Source organism: Rhagoletis pomonella, unplaced genomic scaffold, assembly GCF_013731165.1.
Source record: "Rhagoletis pomonella isolate Grant_MI unplaced genomic scaffold, Rhpom_1.0 Rhpom_scaffold_00005, whole genome shotgun sequence".
NCBI lineage: Eukaryota > Metazoa > Arthropoda > Insecta > Diptera > Tephritidae > Rhagoletis > Rhagoletis pomonella.
The window spans coordinates 80,685,621-80,704,195 of NW_023458559.1; the positions used below are offsets into that span (position 1 = coordinate 80,685,621).

Consider the following 18,575-nt stretch of genomic DNA (forward strand, 5'->3'; position numbering starts at 1 on the left):
TTGTACATAATTTGCTCGTTTCGGGCATGATGCTAACTACATTTTGAGGACATATCTGTCCCGACAAGTCGACGGAAGGAACACTGTACAGCACTTGGCTGGATATTGGACAAAACCAACTTTTTAAAGAGATCGAGTTATAATTAAAAAAGTAGTTTCTCCGTTTTTCTAAGTTAGCCTCCGAAATCGAGATTTGTGCCTTCGAAGTTCGAAATTGGACCTTCGAGAACGAGAAAACGAGGCACCCCCTCAGTTTTTTCCTTTTGATATTTGTATTATCTATACCAACTTTCAATCTTCTACTGTAACCAATACAGGGTGCTCAATGACCTTGAAATGCGCTACTGGATCGCCATGAAACTTGCAAAAATATTGGTGATTTTTATAAAATTGCCATGACGACTGAAGCTTGTGATTTTTTTAGATAATTTAAATTTGAAATTTTCTTGGGTTGCTTAACCAATTGTTTGATTAATATATCTGTGTTCGTATGGAAAAGTAGCTTATGTCTAAAGGCTGGCTTTAGTATAATGCGACATTCCCTTTATTCTTTAAACGACAAGGAATGTTTTGATAAGATTTAATAAGAATATTGTCTTGCTAGTATCGGAACTATTTCTTGGACGTTTATTTGCCACGAGTTGTTCAACGGTTCAACGCCAGTGAGCCATTCGCAATCGTATGTTGCGAATGCCGATTTATACTAAAGCCAGCATTTCGACATAAGCTACTTTCCACACTCACCTCTAAATTTATACTTGGAAACGTTTGGAAAAGTTTGGTAACAGCACCTTATTCCGCAAGAGGAAAACATTTTGGAAGGTGCCCCAAGCCCTATCTCGGATTTTTTTTTTTTTCGACCACACTAATATACATATGTATGTGCATAAGTTTTTAACTTGAATGTGTTCTTAATAATATCTCGTATTCTATGTTTAAGTTTAGCGGTTGGGGCTCCAGCACAGCCCGCAAATCAAAACGAAGGAGCCGGACTGCTTCTTTTTTAACACCGTGTCATGCTGCGTAGCCGTACTTCCGAACTAAGGAGAAAAATTAAGTTTTCAAGGAAAATCCTTGTTGTCTTCAACTAAAATAAGTGAAGTTTTTTAGCACAATTTAACTAAGAATCGGATTACCATTATTTCCTTTGACAGATATGAACATACCTTGCACTTCTGTTCGAAGAGTTATTGAGGCTTACAAAAACAAATCCGAATTTCTTCGAAATCAAAATATTTTTTTTTTTAAAGGCAGATGAACGATTTTGTCTTATTGAAGAGGCTTATCCATTGAAATTGGTACCAAAAATAAGTTCCAAACTCCTCGGTGAAGGACAGGATACCTCGTTAATTCCCAAAATTCGTAACAGATAAAGAGCAGATAGAAAGGGCGTTTAACTTTGCGGATTGGTAGCACATTTAAAACGCGCCTCAAAGGCTTACTGCCCTTCTTTGTCTATTCAACCAGCTTAATAGGGTCTTAGAATTCCTCACGGATGAAGGGCCCAGGAAGTATGTAAGAACAGCAGTTAGAATATCTAATATGCAAAAAAGCCCCACATTCTCTTACTATCTATCTATGCAGGAGTGTGAAATAAGCCACAGAAAATAAAATAAAATAATGTCTTTTTTTGACAAATAAGAATAAAACTGCTTTCTACCGCGCTGTTATTTGATTTTATTATCAGCATGTCCCCATTGCCCGTTACTAGCAAATTCACCAACGTTTCGAAACCCTATCTACGCCCCCACCGCCTAATGTGCCTATATGTCTGCCTTTATTTCTGACTTTTTAGTTCTGTCTTTTCGCTATTAATGTTTTGTTTCTTTTTGGTTGTTTCCTTTGGTATATTTTTTTGGTTGTACATTATATTTCACTCCCACTCTTGTTTTCTATTGCTTTGTATGTGTATACGTTCTCATATTGTAGGCACATGAATGCGCCGCTATTAGCCATACCAAAAAAATGTGTCGAAATTTCAACATTTTTGCAGCAATTTCCATCACTAAACGAAGGGTTAAGCGTGAAAAGTTAGCATGCAGAGTCCAGGCAGGCAAGCAGTCTGGCAATATTTTTCAAATACAGCATGTTTTTATTTCAAATTTGTACATATTGGGCGTATGTATGTGTGTATCTACATTAGGGTGGTCCTTAAATGTAGGAAGCAAATTTTTACATCAGATTTCCTAAGCCTCAACCCCTACGTCGATGCTATTGTAGTCGAAAATATCACATACAAATTTTGGTCCCGATTGGAGACGGTTAAGGCGTGACGCATAGGGGTCAAACTTCAGATTACCCTATGAAAACGTCTTAACCGACTGCAGTCAGGACCAAAATTTATATGTGATATCTTCGACTTTAATAGTATCGATTTTGGGTATGAAGAAATATTTTTAATTTTTTGAGTCAGCATACAGGCTTCTATCATTTGACCGTCTCCAATCGGGACCAACATCTATATGGAATATCTGTGATATCTGTGGTATTACCGATTGAGGGGGTGAGACTGGTGAATCGTTCATTGGATTTTTAAGCAGCACCCTAATATACATAAACGTATATAGGCTTGTTGGCATGTAAATATGTATGTAAGTTTGTGTGCACATAGTATGTGCTGTTGTTTTGGGAATATTTAAGAAAATATTGCTGCAAAATTTAATTTGTGTTCTCACATTGTGCCAAGTTTAGTAGGCAAATTAAAGCGAACATGCATTTGGTATAAAGAAAAGAAAACATAATTTTGAGAATAAAACTAAAGCAATAAAATCTGTCTTTCCTTCAGGCGCACGGACGAAGTTTTTAAGTACTGTAGGCACAGTGGGTAGAAAATTTGTTTTAAGGATTTTAGTCAAATGTTTATTCAAATGGTTCCAAAAAATAATTCCTTTACTTAAAAAGAAAGTTTTCAAACTCGAATATGTGGGCTGGAACATCTTAAATTGATACAAAGGGGGATCCGTAGGTTACTTTAGTTCTCGTTCAATTCTTAAATATTCTCGTTTTTTGCCGTAAATTTTCGAAGAAAAAATTTTCGGAAATTTTCTGGAATACCACTAAGTAAAGTGGGCCTTTACTAGATTTTCTGCATACATTTTTGTTCAAAAATACATACGTTGATATTCGGAATCGCTAAGCGCTGTAAAGAATTCTTAATCTTTAAACCAGAAATAATTACATTGAAATGGCCAAGTGAAGAAAATAATATCCTACTTTGGATCCAAACATTTTCATAGCCGCCGGTGAAAAATGTTACTTTTCCGATTCGCATTGTCTAAAACTTTATTTGGCCTTGAAAAGCTCTTTCAGATTGAACAGAGGTTAAGGCATTAGAGAAGCGGATTCCCAAAATTAGACAAGAAAGATTCCCGTGGTAAACAAACCCAGTTTTTTAAGTTAAAAATTATTTATTTATTTGTTTTTATAGGCGGCATACCCACACATGGTGCGTCTGACTCGCGAATCGGTTTGGATGTGTTAGCGAAAATAAATATGTGGTAGCTACTAGAGCTCTAGATACCCGGGTATCGAGCAATGCGAGTTGCTCGATACTCGCTCGAAACTCGTTCATTGCTCAACTGCTCAAATGTTTGTTCAAAATTTTCGAGTATTTGAACAATTTCATAAACAAAAGAAAATTTGTAAATTGTATTTGTCAGCAGCTGCTTTCTAATTCATGTTAAATAAATTATATTATTAAATACCAATGAAACAATCTTTGCATTATATATCAATAATTTGAAAAATTTAAAAAGTTGTTACAAAAAATGTCAATATAATAAATAAACATTGCTCAAATTACTCGAAAAAACTCGAATTGCTCGAGCTCAAGCTCGAAAATTTTCGAGTAATGAGCATTGAACAAGTGTGCGAGTACTCGCGCCCATTAATATGAAAACTGACAGATGGGTAAAAATCATTTTTTACATAAGTTTAGGTGATACCGACAATTCGAGTAGTACATCTAATTGCTTGATATTTTCTGTTGTCTGTTTTAAGCGATATAAAAAGTAATGAATTCTAGAATTAGAAAAATAAAGCACTCTCTACTAAATCTTTTAAGTGCATCCTACCATTTTCGGGCAGGAATTACTAGTGAAAAGTGATATAAAATACATATCTATCAACCAATAATCTGTTTTTGTTTTACCGATTAAATTATAATTTAAAATAAAAATAATAATAATAAATTAAAAGAGAATAATAATAATAATTAAAAAAAATATTACATTATTAGACCCATTACACAATGCATACGAATCAAGTTTGTTGAACCAAACATTTTTTTTGCAAATCCTTTTATTTTTCCTCCTCACTGTTCATTTAAAGTGTTTTTGTCCATTATTGTCGCAAATTGTTTTTTGTTTCAGTTTATTTTTTTCTTACTTTATTTTGCTTGGTTTATATATTTTACTTTTTTCGGCGATAGGTACATATGTCGTCGCCGTCATCCATAAATATGAATATGTAACATAAACATACGTACGTAAAAGCCTATGGTTTCCCTCAAGCAGAACCCTCAAGTACTCATACAAACAAACCACAGTTTCGCACATAGCAGCGCTCCATAGATGGTGGCTATGGATGAGCCATTTTTTTTTTACATACATGAAAATATTTTAAATACCCTGTGGGGTTCTGAACTGTTGCGCTTCTAGTACATTTAGACCCAGTACTGGTTCGCGATAAATCTCTTTTGCATGCAAGCAACTGGCGAATTTAACATGGCGATGTCCTAGGAAGTGTCAATTGCCCCCCGCTGCATCCCTTTTTCGATAGTTCCGAACAAGTCCTAAATTCTATAGTTCCGAACCAGTTCTGAAATCGGCAGACGAAAGAAAAAAGTACCATGATTTCTCAATCTTTTTGGTTCTTCCGTGTGTGCGATTTTAAGTTATTTTTGAAGGAATGTGTTTTCAATTTGAAATTAAATTGAATTGAATGATTGTAAGAAATGCACGTTTACATACCTTTAGCTTTAGCTGAGTTTGCAGAGGTGCTCGCTGTTATTTCTTAGATTCCAGACGGTCCCAAGATGTTGAAATGTTAACACAAATTTTAGTTTTGTATTACCAAGCTATGAAAAAGCATCTGCGAAGCACAGAATAGAAGCGTATTTGAACGAAAAAGCCGCCGAACACATATCTATGTAAAGTAAACAAACCCCCCGCTGCATCACTTTTTCGATAGTTTCGAACTAGTTCTAAATTCGACAAATAAGATCTAGTTCATTCTGTACCCCTTTTTCTATAGTTCCGAACCATTTCTAAATTCGTCACTTTAGATATCAATTTCTTGTGAAAAAAAACTGAAAAAATTAGTCTTTTCAAAGTACCACTTTTCGCCGATTTTGGACTGGTGGGGATCTAGTTCATGTCGGACTAGTTCCTTTTTGGCGATAAAGACCTAGCACGGAACTAGAAATTTGATTCACTAGTCCGCGTTTTCCCTGCAGGGTATGTGCATATAGTAAATACATATGTTCTTTAATATGTATAAGTTCATATATGTGTCCGCCTGCGGAGCTTTAACGTACATTTTCTCAATAACTGAATTTTCGGCGATATAATAACGTACACACCTACTTGTATACAAACAAATGTTTGTATGGCGCCGAAAGTTTACTGTCTGCGAAATTACACGCTTTTTTATTTTCATTCGTTTGTTTTATTTCGTCTTATTTTGTGAGCCATTAAAAACTTGTAAAAGCGTTTAATTTATTATTTCAATATCTGATGGAACGAATATGTATCTAAATATATGTTCAGACAGGCCGCTTTAGCCAAGCTTATTCGAATAAGGAGCTAATTGAGCTCGATTTACCATAAAAAAATTTCAATTCCTAATTGCTCGATTAGTGATTAATTGAGCTAATTGACTGAATTTTTCCGAGCAACCTTGCCGGCTATGTTAAATTTTAACTTTGGGGTATTTTTATTGAACAAAGAACAATCCCCTAAGCGTACATACATGTTTTTTATATGCATATACATATTTAAAAAATTAGATAACATATCAACTTCTGGATTAAACTAATTTGGCTATAAAGGAATCTCTAAGAGCAGTTCAAAACAAAACTATGGTTCGAAAAGGTAAATCACTTTCCTCTTAATTGTTCGATCTGACGTTATAAAAAGCAATATTCTCTGTCTATCTGCCGTAATAAATACAGTTACGTAACTTTGTTCACCTCTATGCCTCTCCACAAAGGAGAAAGCCTATTGAAAAGCTATTTGATTACAATCCAACGGTACATTAAATGGCATGCTTGTACCTAAAGTAATTTCAAATTAAATAAAGGTACCAAATTTTCGCTTACTGTAACTAATGGAGCAGCGTGTCGCTAAACAAGAAGCTGATGTGTATGAACACCAAAAAGCCTTAGCTCAATTAAAAGCTTAACTGGCTCAATTTTATTTACATCTAATCATTTTACAAAAGTTCATTTACTGAGGAATAAACTCAGAGTTGAGTAAATACTGAGGAAAGCTAAGGCTGGCGAAGTACTTTTGTTATCAAGGCATAAAATGGTGAGACCGGCCCAGCGGTTGTCTTATCCACTTGCACTGGATTTGTTTGACAGATTTTTTTTGTAAATAATGATACATCTGAAACGTCGACCGGTCGGTTAGTCGACTAAAAATAGTTCTATAAACTGATCGTTGGTTATTTTATTTATGTGATTCAGTACCTATGTAAATTTACATATTTACGTGCACATATATACATTTATAGTATGTTTATAGATGTTTTAGTGAAGCGAGCTTCCACCAAATTAGAAACAGTCTGCAGGAAGTTTAGAGGAAATTCTTGAGAAAAGGAAAGCTGTTCTTACACTTATTTACCGGTAAAATCAAAATTGCTTATATAAAATAAATTATTTTACGCAGTTGCTCAGAGAAATATTTCAAAGTAATTCGCTTAGCCTGAATGTAATTAACTTTTACTATTTTCCAGTACCTACTTGTGCTTATAAGTAGGCTTAACTGAGCTTTAATATTATTGTTGTGGCAAAAATATTTTCAACTTCATTCGATCAACAATTTTACTCATTATGAATATAATTAAACTAATGATACACGAGTACAGGGAATTAGTGCAATTAATATAACAGTTGCATAAACGCTTGGACAAATACAAACAAATTTAGTGGCATATGTATGTGTATGTACATACATGTATGGATGTATGTAGCCGAGAATGCAATTGTAAATACATACATAGGTAGGCACTTATGTATAGATTTCAATTCGCAGGTATTTGTAAACCAAAACCAACTTTGCATGCTTAAAATTTGCGAAAATATGTGCTTTCCTTTACGTGCATACGTACGAATATGTACATATACGCAGTAGATATGTAGGCATGAGTGTTATGTACTTATTGTATTTAAATTAAGCTCATTTGCCCTACAATCACATGCGTATGCACGTGAATTGTTTATTTAAAATATTACACATATTTGATGCTACTGAGGCAAATGCACATTTCTAAGTAAATATGTACGTGCATGGTATGTAGCCACTATTATTTTATGCATGCAGGTATTATTATGCTAGGCTGTTGCTTACACAAGTATTTGTTAAATAAATATGAAATTTTCACCTGACCGCACAAATCAAAATTATATGTATGTAGATACATTTAAATCGCATAATAAAATGAAAGCAATGAATCCGCGCTTTAGTTAAATACACGTAAAATTGGCCACTAAAATTTGTGGTAAACGCAAACACTAAACGGATTATATGAATAAATACATATTAGATATAAAACACATACAGATATATATATATATGATATATTTAAGAATACTGCACTGGTTTTATGTCACACGCTAGGGATAATGAGTACTAGTGAGGCATGTTGAGATGGAGCGAATATTTTTCATAGGCAGACAGTGAGAAAAAAGTTTTAAATTTAAAGAATTAAAAAAAATTACAGATTCCACAATCAGAATCGGTTTTTGAAAAACTGACTTCTTTAATCCTTGTATTTGAAATGAATGGAATACAAACACTATGTTAGGAAAAATTTATAGTTAACATGCTTTGGTCACATCATGACCCCATAGTTGGCGGTTGTATGAAAATACATACATATTATTTTGATAATAAAAAAAAAGGGGACAAACGAAGAAAGGTTTCAAAATACACGAAAAAATCAATATACTTACGAAACTAGATGTCAAATATAGTAAAACTGCATTTTATTTAAACAGTTCAGTGAAATGCGGAATAAAAATATGGGACCAAATGAAAGGGAAAATTCTTTAGTATTGAAAACAATTCATTTTTTTTGCTTTAGAAGGACGAACAATAATTTAAAATGCACTTAAAACATTTTTATATCTTAGATGAAAAATTTAGAAGGACAAAATTATAAATAAGATGTTTGCTTAATTATAGGGTATTGTGCCCCAGTTGCGCGAGTATATCGATTTTTTTGTGTAAAATGTACTCTCGTACTGTAAAGTTGTTGTGATCGTGTTTGTGCCACGATTTATAAAACAAACTGGTTTATTACACAGATTAGACTTCATATAGGCTAACTTCTCGCGAGGCTTAAGGTGATTTAAATCTACCTTTGGAGCTTTAAACCAGTACGAACCAAGAATATGGAGCTCTGTTGACCACCCATCTGCGTAACTGCGGGTGTGGTGTTCCTATAATTATACTTACGGAGATTAACACACCGACGATACCCCCATGCACCTCCTAACAACCCTTCTCACCCATATCGCTATACCCTCCGACATCCCAGCCACACCAGAAGGCAAGGGAACACCGACACGTGCCACCCTTAAAGCGGCATCGGCGACATCGTTCCGCTTGGCTAAACCAAAGTCCTCTGCCCTGTTGGACTGATTAGTAGCCATCCCCAGAAGCAGATGCGTTTGTATCGTCACAGGTAATTAACCCTGTGGGCGGTGATAGATCGCAGATCACATGATAGTGCAATCTCACCAGATAATTGGGACTTGGTCAGCAGGAAACTCTGGAGCACCTATAGTGAAATCCTAAGGGAAAACTGGGACCACCTCCCAGCTGGCCAGACGCCGGTTGGCATTAAAGCCGCGTCAAACTGACGAGGTGTGCAGACCAAAGATCGGTAGATCTATATATCATGGAAATCGGTATTGTAGGCGAGCTCTTTCACATAGACCCAGAAGAAGTGCTGGAAGTAATACGTATGGGCTATTCCGAGCTACCCACCTGTGGTTAACAGGTAGCAAAAATAGGCAAGATGAAACGAGGAATGAATGGGGCCATTTTTTAATCATGACTGGAAGATAAATTATGTATAAACGTTTATCGCCAAGATGTGTCAGGGAAGCACAACGCGACCAACATAGCGGATGCAGCAGAAAGTGCTTCTGAAGATGAAGTGGCATGCAACTCCGACATTGTAGGTGAACTCTTCGAGAGAGTGACTCTAGCAGAGAAGTTGGCGGAGCACTCCGACTTTTCGGGCACAATGGCGGAAAGGGAAGAGGAAGATATCTAACTCTTGGAGTGAATTTAACGACTGGTAATGCCCATTTAATGTGTACAGTCACAGACACTAAGCGCTCCTCATGGAGATGAAAAGTGCTACAGAGGCCAGTATTTGAGTATTGATGGAAAATTTTGTAAATACATATAATAATTCCTTAATACTTTCAAAATTCATTTTCATGTATTCTTCAATGGTTATCAACGACAACAGAAACATATACTTACTTATTTATACTTTTGTTAAGTGTCACCACCAGTCTCTGCGGTGGCGCGTTTTAAGTTAAAAGCTTATAAACATCAGATGTGGCATACACGTACATATATATATTTATGCATGGCATGCGTGGATATTGAAATATTTATATATTTTTTATTTTTCTTTTTAAAAGGACGCTTGCAGCTCGCATTGTTGTTGTTTACTTGCGAATACCACAAAAAGCAATCTACACGTGTTTTGCAAAATTAATTGTTATGATGGCTTTTGCCACAAACCTGTAACGTTAACACTGAACGTCCTTGCTTTTATGGCAAACGGGGTTGGGCATTGTGGTTATTTGCTGCACTGTTAATTTTGCATTTTTTATTAAAAAAAAAAAACCACAAAAAGTTTATACTTCGTAAATAAAAAGGTTACACGTTCTTGTCGAACGGGGAATTCTTCTAAAGATATTTTTGAATAAAAAATATACGAAAAATTATTAAATATTTGCCGATAATATTTTTACTGAGTGTTGCCCGGCCACAAACATGGGGCGAAATTTTTGGGTTGCCACTTTCTATTAACATTTTCTTAATATTTTCTTTAGTTCAGTTATTGAAACCTCATCTTGAAGAGGGAGAGCCCAGGCACGTTCGAAAAATAGCCACGTTTTCACATTTACTTATTTCTAAAGGAAAGTGCTTTTGAAGAGCTAAAAGCATGAAGCCGGCCAATCTAGCTCCTTATCTTCCATAATAATCCTTCCATTTCGAAGGACACCTTCACCACTTTAGGTGAAAGAACAAATTTTTGAATATCGTTGCCACATGTCTAACATTTTAGTGAATTAAATTTGTATCTTAAGTAATATATTGCAATGCGTTTAGGGAATGAATTGAAGAGATTTGCGTTTTATCTAAAAATTTAAATCTATATATACACATATATAAAACAGGACGGCATGTCTTCATTACCAGTTTGAGAAGCCGTTGAGGGTGTAGATGGATCCGTTTCACCTTCATCACCAAAAACTTACAAAATATTTGGTACAAAATCTGCGTCTTCCAAACTGTGATCATAAAAAGCATTTACCCCATTTTCCTCATTTTCACTTTCTTTACTATCTTCTACTCCAAAAAATATTGCGCAAAATTTCATGGATTTGAGCGGCTTAGTTATGTGGCAAATACTTTATTTTCTCTATGAGATAGAACTAAAACGACAAGTCAAACAGTTACTAAATTTGATTAAATTTTATTCTTGAAGTTCACTTTGTTTTATGTATATACATATACAAAATTTTTCGTTTCAAAGAAACATAGCTAATTGATGTAAAAGAGAAATAGATTTTTTTTTTGTCGTCTAACAATTTATTTCAATGCTTTCCAATGTCAACCCGAAATCGGAGCAATGGGATTTTTGTAAACTAAATGCTAAATGCACACGCGGCTGCTGGATTGTTCAAGTAGGTGAATATGTATGTAAAATACATATATACCTATGTATGTATATATAGAGTATAGGTCAGCGACAAAGGTCCACAACTGAAGGCATTTGCGGCTAGAATTTTGAACATCATTAAAATGCCAGCCGCAAGCTGTGATTTCCGCCATTGGCACAGTAAGCCCAAGCCAAATTGTAGTTGGTATACAAATCTATGTATTTAAATCCTCTAGGCAATTTCACGTGAACGAGCAAATATTTGTGTAGTCATCCATTTACATTTACATATACAGACATGCATACTAACTTACATACCGAGTTCCCATGCAAATGTAGTTTCATACGATATAGGAATGGCATACTTCAGCCTTCAGCTGCTATAGTAATCCAAGGTTACCCACCCACCCACTCACCAAACTTAGGTTGTCATTTCACCCACCTCATCTAATAATCTTGCAGCAACATTACACGATTATGCCTACCACTAGCTCCATTGGGTCACGTGATATTGCTAAATACGAAATGGTCATCCAAAACCGAATTCTTGTGGTCATAGTATGTTTGAAAACGGAAATTTGCTCTAATTTTCAAAGTGCTTGCAAGCATACGACTTTCATTAACATTCAAATGTATAAGTGTATACATACATACATATGTATGTATGTACATGGAAATACGTAAAAACGATTGTGTGTTCAAGGAGGGGAGGTCGGATTTACATGTTTTGGTATATGTTTGAAAGTCGATTTTGCATTAAACGAAAACTCATTTAAATGTTTCACATATACACACACACACACACATTTTCTCGATCGATCAAGTAGCCAGCTGTCAGTTGGACAGTCAGTTATTTGGTTTTGTTGGTCACTGGGTTGACACACACAGACGTACTTACATACATACATATGTATGTATTACCATGCAGGAATTCAGACTCATCCTAGGTTAGCCCTCAGAGAGTCCGTATTGTTACCAGCACTAGTCTCTCATAATTCCCCTGCCAATGGTTTCAGCAGCCATTTTTTGCATTGGCGTGTCATTGGAAAAGGACCGGTCCACTCAACACTGGCCGTAAGATAGTCCTGGACTAGTCCAATTTTGGAGATTTTTTTTCGTTGGTGTACGATTGCGTTCTGCACTTCGCGGATGCTTTTTCATATTTGGAAACACCAAAAAAAAAAATTATTTTATCATTTTATAACCATGTTGCCTCGGATGGCATTTGAACCCGGACCCTCCTGAAAGCTAATCAATAGTGGCAAGCATCTCTACGCACTGAGCTACAGCCACGCATGTAGGGTAGAAGGGGGAGGCTTCGACATGAGGGAGGCTTCGACTTTTTCAAATCTGGCAGTCGTTATTACTGCCGTTGTTCTCATTCCTAGAACAAACAGTTACCAAATTGACTGTGATGCTGTCATGAAAACTATTCAGTGCTTGTTGGCAGACGATAGTGTGCAGACGTATTTTTTATTTTTGAAGTGTGTTCATGTAAAAATTGTATGTAAGTATTCTTGTGTAAAGTGTGCAATCTATAACGTATTCGTTCCGTTTTTTCCCCATTAATATTTTAATAAAATTGTGTTTTGTTGGTTCTAAAGATATTTCAAGTAACAATAAGATGTATTTCTTTAAAGAGAAAAATTTGGCATAAGTGCAAAAGGGAGGATCCGACAACCTCTTTTGGGAGGTTTCGACAAATTGTCGAAGCCTCCCTTCTGTTCTTTTTCACTTAGCAAGCAATATTTTACAGCTATCAAGATGCCAAATATTTATAAAAAAAAGTTTCCGGAGAAAATCATCGACGAAGATAATATGAAAAAAGCCATCGAGGACATAAAACAAAAGAAAGAAACACCAACAAGCGCTGCTCGAAAATATGGCTTGAAGCGTACAACACTATTATCTCGAATTGCAAAAGAGCAAACAAATGTGGGAACTGCTAAATATTTCCAGTCGAAGTTTTCTTCGAACCAAGTACTTACAGCTACGCAAGAAAAGGAATTAACGCTTTACTTCAAAAAGTGTTCAAATCTACATCATGGATTGACGTATGACTTGGCTAGACGGTTCGTTTTCGAGTTTGTTTCTACATACAAAATAAAACATCCACCAAGTTGGGACAAAGAAAAACAAGCTGGAATTGATTGGCTAAAATGTTTTATGCATCGAAATAAAGAAATTAGTCTACGCAAACCTGAAAACACTAGCATATCACGCATTTTTGGATTTTCTAACCAAGCTGTTTCTTTATTTTTTTCAAACCTGAAAAAGGTATACGAATTACACCACTTTCCCTCTGAGCGAATATACAACATAGATGAGACTGGAATAAGTACGGTGTTGGATTCTCCAAAAGTAAGCCTTGTTCCGATTTGTTGTTGCAAATAAACTTCATGTAAGTATATACAAATTTACAGGTCATAGCTGAAAAAGGAAAACGAACCGTTTCTCAAGCCGCATCCGCAGAGCGGGGAAGTTTAGTTACAATGGTAGGAATTGTTAACGCATCTGGAAATCACATTCCACCGATCTACGTTTTTCCTCGCAAGCGAATGAATCCAAATTTTCTTAACGGATCAGTACCAGGCTCAATAGCACTTCTAGCCAACAACGGATGGATGAACTCGGAGCTTTTTATAGATGTTCTTATCCATATTAGAAGTCACGCTCGTTGCACTATCGACGACCCCATACTACTTTTGATGGACAACCATGCTTCTCATTGCAGTCTAGATAGCGTCATTTACAGTCGCGATAACGGCATATGCTTATTGTCTTTCCCACCGCATACGTCACACAAACTTCAACCACTTGATGTATCGGTGTTTGGACCTTTCAAGAAATTTTGCAAACATTCCTTTAATGATTTTACAGTCAACAATCCAGGAAAGAAAATCGAGATTTCACTTATTGCAGAACTTACGAGGACTCCATTTTTACGAGCTTTTTCTCCAGATAATATTGTAAAAGGGTTTTCAGCTACTGGAATCCTTCCATATAATTCATTAATATTTCCTCAGTCTGATTTTTCCCAGTCCGAAATCGAAACAAACTCTGAGATTGCTATTGAAACTAACCAAAATCAAGCCGAAAGTTTTGAGAATATAATCCTACCATCTGAACCGAATTGTTTCTCTCCAGAGGTTATCCGTCCACTTCCAATAGTGAGGAAAAAGAGAACTATTACTAAAAATCAAGGCAAGTCAAGAATTTATACGGATTCTCCAGAAAAAGCACGCTTGGAGGAGTTGAAAGAACAAAGCATAAAAAAATTGAAGCTACCAAAAAAGCTAAAATTTTGTAAAAAAACAAAAACATTGCGAAAACTAAAAACTAAAAAACAACGAAAGATAAGTTCCTCATCATCAAGTGAAAACGGTTCTTATAGCCTGGCTGATTCTGATAAATCATATGACTTTGGTGAGGTTGAAGAGCACAACAATGAGCAACCAGAATTGGAGGTTACTGACGGAATTCATGTTCAGAACGAAGAGCACGAGAATGAGCAACCAGCGTTGGAGGTTACCAACGGAATGCATATTGAGGAAAATAGATTTGTGCTAGTTAAATTTACTGACAAAACCGATTTCTTTTACATTGGTGTAGTCGTAGAAGTTGAAAGTACTACGTGCGTCGTGAAATTTCTCAGGCGCCAAAGTAAAACTCAATATTTCTATGAACCAATTGTTGAAGATACAAACCTGGTTTCAAAGCAGGACATATTACGTATATTGCCCACACCTGAACATCCACCAGGAACTTCACGCGCGCAAAGCAAATTTGTTTTTAACTTCGACTTCTCAAATTTAGATGTTCGTTAAAAGTAAAGTTATACTTCATTTTTATGCTTAAGTTGTTTATGTTTTTGTTCGAAAAAATTGTTATTGTATTGAAATAAATAACATTTATGAATTGAAAATCGTATTCAGAGTTTTTTCCAACGAAGTCTTTTTCTATTTTGCATGTTTAACTGCCATGTTTGATAAATGTCGAAACCTCCCACCCAATGTCAAAGCCACCCAGATGATTGGCGAAGCCTCCCGGAAAATGGGAGGTTTCGTCACATATTTTGTTCCTAATTATTTGATTAGAACTTTGAAATAAAATTAAGTAGTACATTAACGACCAATCTGAAGTGTCACAAACATACATGGCATCAGTAATTGTGAAAGGAGATGTTTGTTTCTTATTCTACTTTCTCTAAAAAAAACATTTTATCTTAACCTGTCGAAGCCTCCCCCTTCTACCCTACATAAATGTGTGTTCAAATGTTCACTTTGCATCAAGGCCAGACCAAGCGATTGGGACATTTACAGGGTAGTGTTCTTTAAATTTTTTTATTGAATAGCAAGACAATACCACTCTGTCACTGCCAAGCTGCACTCTTCGTTTATCTCTAAACCGATTTTTTTGGGGACTGGTCCAAAGCTGACATTTTCGTTGCAAGCAAATTTCCAATTCTGACCAGTCAAATTTTAACCAGTGAAGTACTGGTCATTTACGGAAAATTTGCCGCCCTATTACTACAGGGTAGGTTCCATCAGTTAGTTTATTTGGACTTGGAGTCATTCAATTGACAAGCCAGTCATCAATGTTGCATATCCGACATTACTCAATGCAATTGTATGTACACTGAGGGAAAAAAATATTAAAATCAAATAGAAACGTAATTGATCTTACTATAAACGTCAACGAAAGTACTGTATATTGGTAAATATTCAATTCAATTACGCGCATATTAAAATGACCGCGTTCATACTGAAAAAGCATCCGCGAAGTGAATAATCAAAACAAAAACTACAAAAAAAAAACTCATTTGCATGTTGCCTGCAGTGGAATTCGAACCCGACCATCTCCGGATATCAACAACTTGTGGCAAGCATCTTTGCGCACTCAGCTAAACCCAGACATATAAATTTGCTTTCAAATGTTGAATATCCATCAACACCACAGCACGCGATTTGTACTATGTATGTATGTGTTTATTGTCGCCGCTCTCAGAGCGGCGCTCTGCATGCTTGGGGTGCTTATGTACACTTACATATACATACTCAGATGTGATCAATCAAATACGTGCGTAATAAATTTTGTATGAAAATATTATTTTTAAATACGAACATTTTTAAACGATAATTAAATATAAAGTATTCATTTTTACTATGCATTATTTCCCTCAGTGTAGTAGGTAGTAGGTTTCGGATGGTTTCTTGTTAAGTGAGCTGAGGAGAGAAATTATATCAATCATTCATGCAACTTACAAATGCTGCTGCGTATGCTTCAGAACGTCAATTTATACCTTGAATTTATGTTTGAGTTAACAATTAATGTTATATACTATTTTGTGTTATAAATAGTTGACTAAATAATACCCAGGTGTCTATTCATACAGATATTAGATTTTCAAGTTTATTGCATAAAATTCATACATGTTTTATAATAATTAAGTAGAAAGGAATAAACAGTAAAATACAGAGGCAGGTATGTATATTTGTGCTGAATGCATACCTATTACACCGTGCGACAAAATCAAAATAATAAAATTCAAAAGGCTTGAAAGGTTCGATATACTCACGAAACTATGGACCAAATATAGCAAAACTGCGTTTATAGTTTTTCTCTCTGAGGTCAGGATTTTTTTCAAAGGCCCTTGAAATTTTAAAGATATGATTAATTCAAAAAATTATTTTTAAAAATCAGTGCAACGAAATTCGATGATGAGGTCGTGCGTATATTAGTCCTCAAACAATAATAAAAAAAAAAAAATGCAAAATTTTGTATTTCTTTTCTATGATACCCTTATTGTTATCCTACATTGCACCGAACTTTTTAAATAATTTTTTGAAATAATCATATCTTTTTAAAATTCCAAAGTCCTTTAAAAAACAATCCTGACGTCAGAGAGAAAAATTAAGTACGCAGTTAATTTTTGTGTGTGTAAAATTTACTGTCGCACGGTGTTATACGTATGTTTAATCAATTTCAGACTAATAAATCATAGAACTAGCAAAACTAATTGAATTTGGCACAGTTATGCCTTTGATTACATTGCAACCAAACTATCATTGTTAATACAGAATCACGAGGAAATTCGAGGTCGCCTGCTTTTTCAACAAACTTAGGGTACACATTTGCAAGAACCCACAGTCTTTTGGCATCATTGAAAGACAGGCTGCCGCTCTCAGAAAAAAACCAACCAGATTTTGTTGAGTGTCTCAATATTTGTTTTTCAAAAAGCGTCAAGAGCTTAGTGTGCTGATGTAAATACAACTAGTCTGAGTGCTGATATAAGTAAATAAAGAGTAGATAATAATAAAATGATTGAAATGCCTCTTTCGAGAAGAACGTTTAAGGAGGTATTATAAAAGAACGAGGACACAATATTTATCTCCAAAAATTTTGCAATATTTCGACCCGTATCCGATTAAATTTTTCGAGCACCCCAAAAACGAGAACTGCTAAACGGTCCACACTGGATCGCAGTGAATCACCATAAGCTCGTTGGCACTTAACCATTTCATAGATACCCTAGATCATAGCTGGGCACACCAACACAGTCTCATTTTGTCATCGTATTAGTGCGTCGCGCTCAGTTATGGTTGCCGCATTTTTTATAAATGTACTAAAAGTGGTATTTTTCGTGCATGGGTATTTTGGCCTATTTTGCTTATACCTATAGTGTAATAATGAACCTTGGAAGTTTTTAGTAACTAATACTATTAGTTTATACAACCTTTTGCATAAGAAAAATTTAGTACTTGTATAATTTAAAAAAACTTAAATTAGGTAAACTCATTTGTATAATACCTGGGCTCCGTTTTATTAGAACAAATTCTTTTATATGCTGACCGACCAGAGGTTACGGTGTTTAGGTCTTATTTTTTAACCGACTTCCAAAAAAGGAGGAGGTTATCAGTTCGTCGGAATCTTTTTTTTTTTTTTTTTTATGTATGTTACCGCATAAGTTTGGACCACGTCAACCGATTTCGATAATTCTTTTTGCATCGGAAAGGTAGTGTCTCAGAGGTGGTCCCATACTAATCTGGTTAAGATCCGATCAGTGGATCGTGAGATATATATATATATATTTTTTTTTTTATATGAGAGTTTAAGTCGGTTTTTTTCTTGCTAAAAATTACTTGTTTTATATAAGTAGGTATTTAGTCTTAAAAATAGAGTATAACTTATAAATATTATTCATTAAGTATTTTTGGGCATAAACCAGCATTTACATTTCTCTATCGATTTCTTTTGATAAAAAAAATATTATAAAATAAAGTATGCAATGTGTGCCCTAGTGCGTCGCGCTGAGAAGCACTTTTCTATAATTGCACTGAGTGGAGCGTTTTTTTCATTTGTTTATGGTTAATGGTCGTATTACCACACAACAAGCATTGGGCATTATTAGCTTTTTTTAAAACCAAAATCTGTAATTG

The 18,575-nt window shown here is 35.1% G+C and overlaps 1 protein-coding gene across 1 annotated transcript; it reads left to right on the forward strand.

The window, feature by feature from the left end:
• The first annotated feature begins 12,435 nt into the window (after window positions 1-12,435).
• LOC118739658 lies at window positions 12,436-15,277 on the forward strand. Its single transcript, XM_036471109.1, has 2 exons — window positions 12,436-13,497; window positions 13,560-15,277. The coding sequence occupies exons 1-2, from the start codon at window positions 12,901-12,903 to the stop codon at window positions 14,961-14,963; spliced, it is 2,001 nt and encodes a 666-aa protein (XP_036327002.1). The 5' UTR covers window positions 12,436-12,900; the 3' UTR covers window positions 14,964-15,277.
• Window positions 15,278-18,575: the final 3,298 nt, after the last annotated feature.